The following is an 11,016-nucleotide window of genomic DNA, read 5'->3' on the forward strand; positions in this document are numbered from 1 at the left end:
TTGTTCGTTTATTAAATAAACGAACTTTTAACTTAGCAGTTCAAGAACGTTTGTTTCGTTTACAGGCCTAGATGTCGGTAGCTACAGAATGCTTAAGTTACCATATTGTCCCTCCTCTAACCGACTAGCCACTACTTTACCTAATATAGATATTGCTTTGGGGGATAAAGTATGACCATTCTGATAGTTGTCTAGTAATCAATTAATCATGTGTTGTAATTTTGACATTAAAATGGTTACTATCAAGCAAGTGCAATAGAAAATATAGTGTTTGGGTGAGCCATATTAATACTGTTTGATTTTGGTTTTGCAACATTAAGGTGTAGAAAGCCCAAAAAGCGGTAAAAAAACTCGATGCCCGAATTTGGATATGATCAGCAACCTTCCTCAAAACATAATCAAAAATATTTTAAGTCTAATGCCACTTCGAGATGCACTGGTCAAATTACTACCATTTAATTCTGGTGGCACATAGTTGAAGTCTAAACTAATATTAAATATGATTTAAAAAAAACAAAAAAAAACAACAAAAACCGGACCTAGTGAGGATCAAACCAGGGACCTTTCAAAGAAATATAAGGGAACTTTCCACCCAACCAGTTTAACATTAATAGTATGGGTTCCAAGTTCTAATTTTTATGGGGTCCTTCAAAAATTTAATTTACCGTTTCTAGTAAATTTTTTAAAAACATTGGTGTCCCGGGACCCCGATCCATACTACGTGGGTCCGCCCCTGGGGACAAGGGTGGATTGCATCCGCACTCATCATCCCTTCCAAGTAGAGATGGCCAAAAAACCGGTTGGGGAACCGGTTTACCGGTTTAAACCGGAAACCGGTTTTTACGAAAACCGGTTTTTTAAAAACCGGTTTGACCGGTTTACAAACCGCCGGTTCGTCTTTCGGTTACAAGTTCTAGATCCAAAACCGGTTAACGAACCGGTTAATGGAAAAACCGGTTTTTTTTAAAACCGGTTATTATGAAAAAAACCGGTTATTAACCGGTTATTTTAAAAAAAAACCGGTTAACCGGTTCTAACCGGTTTCTAAACCGGTCCTAACCGGTTAGACCGGTCCGAGTTTTGCACCAAAAAAACCGGTTAATAAACCGGTCCGGTTATTTAAAAACCGGTTTTTTTCTAAGCCAAGAAAAACCGGTCCGGTTATTAACCGAACCGGTTTTTTTAAAAAAACCGATTTGTGCACCTCTACTTCCAAGCTCCACAACCTTTTTCCAAAACTTTATTAAATATATAACCTGAATAGAATGTACTTCACTGTAGATTCCAATGTACACACTACATCTATGACACCAAACATGATATATTTCATTTTTTTTGTGAATTAATTTACATTTGACTAATTTACACTTTTGATCCCTCTACTATCTATTTTTCAACTGTTGAACCAATTCTATAATTTTCTTATCTTTACTTGATATTTATAAAATCACCTCTATACATAATAATAAAATATGGTGAGCTTATAAGCTTATAACAACTCGCTTCATTATTTCAACATGAAATATTGCAAATTTGGATTTCATAGTGTGGTATGTTTTACGTTTATCACTTCATCACTTGTCAAGATATCTTAAAATTTATGCAAGAGATTTTTCGGTTTACGTTTTCACTAAAATGCAACAAACCAACCAATTATAACACATGATCCAATCATCATATTCATATGATTTAAGTATGTATATATAGTTTCATTATTTAGATGAACTAATGCTTATAATTCCAACTCATATAATGTAGCATCCCAAACTTAGGGTGTAATATTAAGCAATTAAGAATTGTGATATTAATAATATATGTATAATTCGATGGATTGAGTTGAGTTATATTACTTACGGTTGAAAATAGGTCAAAATAATACATATCATATGTATAGGACGTAACAAGAAACTTTTTTTACTTTGATGTAAAAAATTCACACAAAAAAATAGCGACTATGAGAACTAAATGGGTCAAGTAAGCAAACTTGAAGTGAAATCTATATATCATATGGAATGAAGCCTATCGTATCTCCTGTGAGTCTTATTAAAATGTGTGTGAAGCTTCTCTCTTCCCTTCGTACATCTTATCCATCTCAAACCTCAACTACAAATATATGTATTAACGGGGTTGGGTCGGGCCCGTCTTGAATCCAAAAGTTGTGCACAAATTTGATTATTGAGTCAGCATGTGAATTTGAATACATCATGCATGCTCTTGTGTAGATACAAGCACGACTTGCTTAAGTCGAAATTTTATTTTCATTCTCTTTTATGTAACACTACTTTATTTACGACTAAAATACAAATGTGCTTATAATAAAAAACGTATTTAAAAAAAAAAACTTATAACAATAAATCGTTTAGCTCGCAAATCTATGAGCGACTTAGATATGACTCATTCGGTTTAATTTGTCTTCATGGATTCAATCAAAAGGAATAATAAAAAATTAACGAATTTAGTGCAATAGGTTGCTGGGGAATTTCGAAAGATTTACCACCTGTATACAACCTATCTTACCCAAGTTTGAATCCTAAAACCAATAGCAAAGATTATAATCTATCTATTTGAAAAAAGTAGCCATTTAGGTATATACAAATTCTTATTTTATTTAACCCTCCTACAATCATTGAGAAACATACCAAAAAAAGATGCTGTCGTCCAAAGTTCCAAACCCACCAACCACAATCATAAATTTTATTCTCATTTACTCTCAAATCCTCAATGGCTGCTCTATCTATCTACCAAACATTTTGTTTTTATGTAAATATAATACCTCATTCCTTTTCTAATAAAATAGTTTATATCGTACATAATTCAATAAAAACCAATTATCATACTTGCAATACTCATTTTGAGCTAAATTTAGATAATCATGTAAACAATTATCAATTTCATAATTGCTAACAACACGTAACTTAATCCTAGCAAAACGGACGAATGGGTATCATATCAAAGCTGGTTTTGGGGTCGTAGCATATTTTATCAAGACTGGTTTCAACTTGAAAATGTTGTTTTTAAAAAATAATTTTAAAACAAATCCACCAATTATATTTGTTTTTATCGATTGTGACTACAATGGCAATTATGTCAAAGACGACAACGTTATCAGTAATGGCTACATCAATGCTGATGGTACTTGTGAGTTGTGACAGTGGCAATGGTGACAACAGCGGAGGTGAATGCGGTGGCAATGGTAGCTGACGGGCGGTGGTAGATGATGTTGGCCTAAATATACCTGTCCAAAATTAACAAATTTTATAACATCTTGAGTGTAGCTGAGAGTACTGACATGACTACGTGAGTCACGTCTAAGTCTCATTTGACCTCAATCCTTATAATTTTATAAAAGTTCAATATTTTCACACAATATAATATTTCATCTCATTCCTTAAAAATGTGCATGATATTTAAAGACTAACTATCCACTATTTGTATCTATGGATTCGGTATTCATTCTATCTTGTTTTCTATAACGTTTGTAAGCAAAAGAAAGTGAAAAAACAATATAAAAAAAGTGTTATTTTATTAGAACAAATATAAATATAGGGAGTGAAATTTAATTAAAATGTTTTCAGAAAATGAACTAAAAGGCTTCTTTTCAACGATCAATTAAGAGCCTACATCTGAATAAGTCAGTATTAGTTCACTGAAAAACACATCTGAATTAATCAACAAACCTCTTGCCCATTAAATTTCAAAATAATGTAATAAAAGTTAATTCATATTGTATATAACCCTCGACCTACCACTCACACACCATTTTCTTGACCCACCACCACCAATCACCACAACATTAACATACTCAACACTTACCGAATTATCGGCTCAGACTCTGTTAACCATTCAGGTCTTTTAATGGCTCAACACTTATTGATGCTGAGGTTGTCAAAAAACCATAACTTTAAAGATAAAAATAACTTTTTTTAACGGCCAACAAACATAGAATGCTTAGGTACTCCGTACGTGGTGACCCAATGGCTAAAGACCACTGCTAGCTGGCCCAACCCAGCCGTACATAGCCCTTAAGCGCCTCCAAGTTAACTCCAGTTCCGGGGAAACCCGCCCGAAGACCCACTGGTGGTAAAACCGGATGTCCTTAGGATTGAACTGGAGATTACAAAGATCTCAGCCTTCCTTCGTTAAGTCACTCGTGCCCCTCCAAAGTGTTATAAGTGAAAATTTCATTAAGAAACCCAAACTTCCTACCATTATACCACATTGGAATCTAAAAATGGGCTGATTTTTAGTTGAATTATAGAAATAAAGGCTATATGATTCAACCATTTTTTAAAGTCATAATTATAAGTTGTAACCTGATTATGAGTTATAGCTTAAACACGTAAAGTTACAACAATTATTTTTAAAACTGAGTTGTGTGAAAAGAGTGATATATATGTATACATTTGATTTTTTAATTATGAAACGTAAAATATAATTGTCACCAAATAATCACAATCAAGATTCTTTTGTTTTTTTACAGTACTATTGATCAATTAAAAAACCCATCTCATAATCATTATCAATTATTGGTTTCGTGTTGGTTAACCCACTTACCCCAAATAATTAATTTTGTGGGTTTCATATCACCGTTCTTTTTAGACTTGCATGCTTCGTGTTATATATTATTGTGCTATTAATTAGATATTAAAAATCTTTAGAAAAGATTCAAAAACATTACTTAAAGTAATAGTCATGGACTCATGGTTAATTTTTAAGTTCATATCTAAAAATTGAGGGGAGATTGTTTATTACACAACTCGTGGTTTATGTAGTGATTTAAAAATGTGATCAATTGGCGAACCAATTGATTAACATTTCTACGAGTTTACTAGCGAAAACCCAGAATAAATTACAAGTAAAAAATAATGCCAAATTTACACCAGGATTCTCGATCAAGTTTTTCATTTTTGCTGTATATTTTGATTCTAAAAGCTCAGCATTTTGATTTCTTTAGAAGCCATGATGTTATTGAATACTTAAATGTTTCTCGCCCGCCAAATGCTCTATAAGGTGTGATCGATACAATTCCCATAAGTATTTGCTTTTGCTTTGATGATGAGCACGATTTGTAGGCAAAATCCAAAACATCCTTAACATAATCCCAAAATAAACCAAGGGGTCTTACATCAAGACCAAATTTGATCCAAATACCTCCTGCGAAATTGCATCGAATGAGGATATGGTCAACTGTTTAGTGAGTCCAATTACAGTAGAAACTCTATAAAATAATACACTTGGGACCACCAAAATTTATTAATTAAAAGAGTTATTAATTAATCGATAAATTAATAATTAATAATTTATATATTAATTAATATTTTATTAATTTATAGTATAATACTTAGTTTACAAACACCTTTCAAGCTTCCACTTAATTATTGTATACAATGCATGTATATCAAATGAACGGCCCAATTTGAAAAAAACTTTCAATCTCCCACCTTGTTATGCTTATTGTGTTCAATGTATCACTTTATGGACATTAAAAATATTTTCTATATAAATACAAGATCAAAATAGATTAACACAAACACCATAAGTTCTTACCATGCTAAGGAAAATTAGAGACAAGATTCAAGGGGAAATTGATTTCAACAAAAAACAAAAGACAATTAAGTCATTTTTCAACAAACCTTCATAAATCATTCATGTAATATGCTATATATAAGGAATTATTAATTTATATTTTATATGAGGTCTAAAGTAATTATCAAAAATGTATTATCTTATAATTTTAGCGAATTATTAATTTAGCACCCTATCCCCGAATCGGGACCGACAAAAAAATATTATCTTAGAAAGTTTATTAAATAATCGAGTATTAATTTTTCGAGTTTCTACTGTACAAAGATGCCACAATAGTGATGAGCAAACAGTGCGTTTTTTTTCGCAAGTAAAGATGAAGTCAGTAGTATATTATGGAGTAGGGGTGGGCAAATTCGGGACTGACCGAAATCGGTACCGATTTGGTACAGTCGGTACCAACGTTTTGAGTTTCGGTACCGGTACCGGTACGGTACGGGACCGGTATTTCCCAAAATTTCCCAAAATTTTACCTTAAATACCGGTCCCGTACCGGTACCGATACCGAACCGAATATTTCGGTACCGGTACTGGTACCAAGAATCCGCGATTTTCGGGACCGGGACCGATCTGTATCGGTACGGTCCCGATCTCATCCATATTATGGAGAGTATAGTAATTAAAATCCGTTGAAGTCGCCAATGGGATTGGTGGTCAGTTGACAAAGGCAAAGCCTTTAAACACCAGGGTATAGTAAAGATGAAGTCAGTAGTATATTATGGAAAGTCCTCGTTGGTCACGGCCGACTTCCTCCTGGCCATCACTCCGTGGGCCACCACTCCGAACCTGACTTTGATACCAATGTTACAAGCCAAACAGAAGCACTCAATTCAAAAGACTAGTCTGATAGGTGGGGGAACTCATTTGACTTATAAACACATCAGTTGCTCATACAACCGATGTGGGACAAGTCCCATACCTTGCAATAGTTTCAGTCCGTAACAATTTCGGAGAAAGATCTCAGGCTCAAGGGTTGTTTGGTTCATTCAGATCTGAATGAGTCAGGTCTGAATGAACTTCTGTCCCATTCAGCAGCAACAACAAGTCTGAATGATTCAAACCTAATTTTAAACCATTAAGATGTTTTTCTGTTTGGAATCAAATAGTCTGAAGTATGAATGAATCAGATGTTTACATATGAATGGTTCCATTCAGATGTAAACAAACAGCCTCTCAATATGCTTTAATTAAACTGAATACAAAATGCAAAATAAAAGTACGATGGTAGATTGGTAGACCGTAGATAATGTATGATTGTTATTTGCCATAGAGCCAATTATATTTGCACATACATATTACTATAGTAGATAAGTTGATACTAGGTCAAGAGGAGTTAAAGTCATAATAAAAGGTACAATGCGAGTTGTGAGGAACAGGTGCCCAGTTCGTGACTCAACCGTTTGCCTTTAAAAACCTTGGTTTCATATCACCACCACCAACCCATTTTTGTAAATAATATCTTAAGTAGAAACACCCAAATTTCATGAAACAAAATAAATGTTGTTTTAGAGGCAGTTGAACCATGGTGGGGCCATTATCCACATACACACCCACCTTTTTGTCTCTTTTCAGTTTCCCTTCTTCCTATTAATATTATTATTACTCATATTCATTTGCAATTGCAACACACACTCTACTTTACTTCATTTCACTCATTTTGATTTTAAGGACTCATATCCCATATTTGAAGTTTGTTATTCTGATCTGGTATGTCACTCTTGTTTTCAATACCCATGTTTTCATTCATGTATATATATGTTTATATTTTTGTTTTCACTTTTACACTGCACTATGACTCGTTGACTTTTAAGATATTTCTCAACATGTTTCTGAATTTGGTGATTGTTGTTGCATATTAAACTTGTTTTGTTATTATTATTATCTGTGGTGGATAATAAACAGTTTTCAGACGGTTATTATTTAAGGGAAGTTGCAAGTAAACATGAAACTGTTGAATTTTGTTTAATTAATTATTAATATGTTGATTTGGATTTATCAAATTGATTAATAATGCAGAAATGATTTTGTATCAAAAAATGAATAATTGGTATAATATATGAACTTTCTGTATACTGTTGGTGTAGAGCATCAAGGATGGGATCTGGTGATTGGTTGAAGAATATAATCACCTTAAATAAAGCAAGGAAATTGAAATCAAACAAAACAAAGGTATGTAATTTTTTTTATCGGTTTATGTTACGCGCTACATTTTATCATAGTGATGCAGAGCGGAAGCGAGATAAAAGATACTAAATAATCTTTTGAGAAAAAAGTGATATACAACCAAAGAACTAAAAGTAAACGGATAGATTATGTAATATGTAGTGTAATTTTCTTTAACACCGTATGATAAATAAGCTCATAATTTTATACGTGTGTAGCGTTATGCATTTTTCTAACACTTGTAATTTTTTACAGGATTTTTCACCACTTGAAACAAACGGATATATTTTAAAATCCCGTGTAACAGAGGAACCGATTAATAATGTTAACAACGCTAATCGACATCATGAGGTTGATGGTCGGCTTACTGAAGATAAAGCAGCAACACGGATTCAAACTGCATTCAGGGGATTTAAAGTATGTAACATATGACTGTTTGACTTTTGGCTTAGTTTAATACAGGTGTTTGACTTTTTGCATGGTAAAAAGTCTAAATTACCATTCATAGGAATGCTGGTCAACTTCACTTCAAAAGTCAAAACTTTTGTTTTTGTATGTTTGGAAAATTACATGATGTTTGTAAATTTTTCAGGAAAGGAAGGCTTACTGCAATTCGAAACGGATAGTAAGATTGCAGATGCTTATGGAGGGCAATTATGGAAAAAGGCAAACCACGAATACGTTAAGAAATCTTCAATCATGGAGTAGAATACAAGCACAGATAAGAACTAGCAGGCTTGCTATGATAGATGACAAAGGAAACAAGCAAAAGAAGCTTGAAAATCAGTTGAGGCTTGATGCTAAAGCTCGTGATCTCGAGGTAACTCGAATTCTGACTATTTGACCAAACTAAGTCAAAGATGTTGACTTTTTTAATAATTTGAGTGAAAGAGCAGAAAAAAATGTCAAAAACTTTGTAACAAAGAAATAAGAAAGAAGGTTTAATATGTCTGAACTAACTATGGGATATGTAAAATAAAGAAGAAAGATTATTAAGCTGGATGTTATTTGTTATTCTGAATCCAGGAAAGGTCTCTTTGACCAAATAAGTCAAAGGTTATTGGATTTTTTATAAAGAAAAGGAGAAGAATTGACTTTATGATGTAAATCAACTAATCAAGTCAATATTTAATTTTATTTACATTTTCAACTAATAAGTCAAGAAAATATTCATTTGATAAAAAAGAGTCAAAAGATGTTGAAATTTTTAATAATTTGAGTGAGTGAGCTAAAAACCGGGCGGTCAAACCGGATTTTCAATTTTCAGATTTTTTTTCTTACTGTTCACCTTCTATAATTTATTTATTACTCGAGACTGCATATTTTATTTATTTATATCTTAATATTTAACTAAAATTATAAATTCACACAAAAACATAAAGTAACTTTATATTGTTTGTAGGCGACCGGTTCGCTATCCGATTAGGTTCTGAAAAAAATGACACTTTGCACTATGGAATAAACAAAAAAACAATTATGATTTCAGATGTTATTGTAATTCTGAATCCGGGAAAAGTTTCTTTAAACCGAAAAGTCGAAGATTATCGGATTTTTGATAAAAGAAAATAAAAAAAACAGGGTAACTATCTTCATGATGCAAATCAACTAATCAAGTCAAGATTCAATCTTTTTTATTTTTTCAACAAATGTTCAGAAAATCAAAGTAAAAGATTATACATTTAGGTATCATTGGCAGTGTCTTTACCAGAGTTGACCAACGTTTTGGTCAAAACTGATTGCAGGTGGAGTGGAAAGGCAGCCATCACACGATGACCGAGGCTCTTGCACGGGCAAAACAAAGAGAAGAGGCCACAATAAAGCGTGAGCGGGCAATGGCATACGCGTTCTCTCATCAGGTAAACTCAAATCACATTCTTTTACCCGTGGACCTTTGACTTTCTTTTAGTAGTTTGAACCCCGTTGACTCTTTGTAAATATGCAGTGGAGAGCACATTCTAACAACAATTTAGGCGCAAATGATTCCAAACTTGCAACATATGACTGGGGTTGGAGTTGGATGGAGAGATGGATTGCTGCTCGGCCATGGGAAAGCCGAGAAGTAGTCGGGTCAACTCCAAAGAAAGTCAACAGTCCAACAAGTAAGAAATCACCGTCAACGAAAATGTCAAACTCACAGAAAAGTTCGCCTGTTGGCACGAAGCCATTGCTAAGCCGAAGGTTATCATTTGGTGCACCAGCAAAAGGTGAGAGTGTGAAAACAAAGCCCGAAAAGCAGATACCCATATAACTTGAATCATTTATATATGGTGCAATAATAGATTAGTCAAAAGTGTTGAAACTTTGAATTTTATTGGTGTGGAGTGATTTTTATGGTTATCTTGCATTGTATTATCGACTTGTTTGCAATTTATGTTGTAAGTAAATATAATAATGGCTTTTGGATTGAACTTATAAAAGTTAAAAGGTTGCATCAATATGCATGTGGTTGAAGAACATCAAACTTATTATCTTAGAATGGTTCAAAAAAAGGACTAAAATGACTTTTTATTTTTATCCAGTTACTTCTTTTTAATAAAATCTCTATAAAAATATTTGATGGTAGCATGTGGTATCTTGTACATACTACATATACTACGATATTACCATTTAGAGCTTCTCCAACGTGTTCATCTGTAATTTTGGTAGTGGCTATGACCTACCCATTCGGAATTTTTCGGATGCGCGGATGTTCGCAATTTCGAGCATGACAAGGCGGATCAATTGGTGTGCCCCACCAACGTGTATCCTCTCTCTCTTGCACGCACACAATGTTGTGTACTCAAATTAACACAACAGGAGATAATCAATTGAGAAGTAATTAATATGATTCGATTCACTCAATAGAAAGATTACAATGAGAAACCAAAAGATAACAAGAAGGAGATGGGAAACAGATTAGAGAAGAAGAGATGAGAAGACCAGAATCAACTGTAATAATATTCATTGATACCCTATTCCGTACTCTCATCTTGCTTATAACCTTTGCTGGTCATTCTCAAATCCGTGGGCCTTTCACTAACATCGAACTGGGCTGCAAGATTGGGTCTACTTGGATTGGGCCAATTATGTTCATAACATTAGTCCCTCCTTTCAAATTCACCTTGTCCTCAAGGTGAAAACGATCAACTAACGGGTCAATTTGAATCAAACGGTGTAAGCCAAGGAAACCGTTAACTATTGCTTGTTTGGAGGACCCACGGAGGTTACTCGACCCAAGGTGAACAACAGAAAAAAAATGCAGCAATGAGTTGGTGTATGGCGAAAGATGCT

At 33.5% G+C, this 11,016-nt stretch overlaps 1 protein-coding gene across 1 annotated transcript; it reads left to right on the top strand.

The window, feature by feature from the left end:
* Positions 1-7,210: 7,210 nt before the first annotated feature.
* LOC143624880 (protein IQ-DOMAIN 10-like) lies at positions 7,211-10,009 on the top strand. Its single transcript, XM_077095383.1, has 6 exons — positions 7,211-7,290; positions 7,670-7,752; positions 8,002-8,163; positions 8,339-8,566; positions 9,489-9,602; positions 9,689-10,009. The coding sequence occupies exons 2-6, from the start codon at positions 7,678-7,680 to the stop codon at positions 9,992-9,994; spliced, it is 885 nt and encodes a 294-aa protein (XP_076951498.1). The 5' UTR covers positions 7,211-7,290; positions 7,670-7,677; the 3' UTR covers positions 9,995-10,009.
* Positions 10,010-11,016: the final 1,007 nt, after the last annotated feature.

This window comes from Bidens hawaiensis, unplaced genomic scaffold, assembly GCF_021521415.1.
Source record: "Bidens hawaiensis isolate Kalapana, Puna unplaced genomic scaffold, B.hawaiensis_p1.1 tig00003988_1, whole genome shotgun sequence".
NCBI classification, from domain to species: domain Eukaryota; kingdom Viridiplantae; phylum Streptophyta; class Magnoliopsida; order Asterales; family Asteraceae; genus Bidens; species Bidens hawaiensis.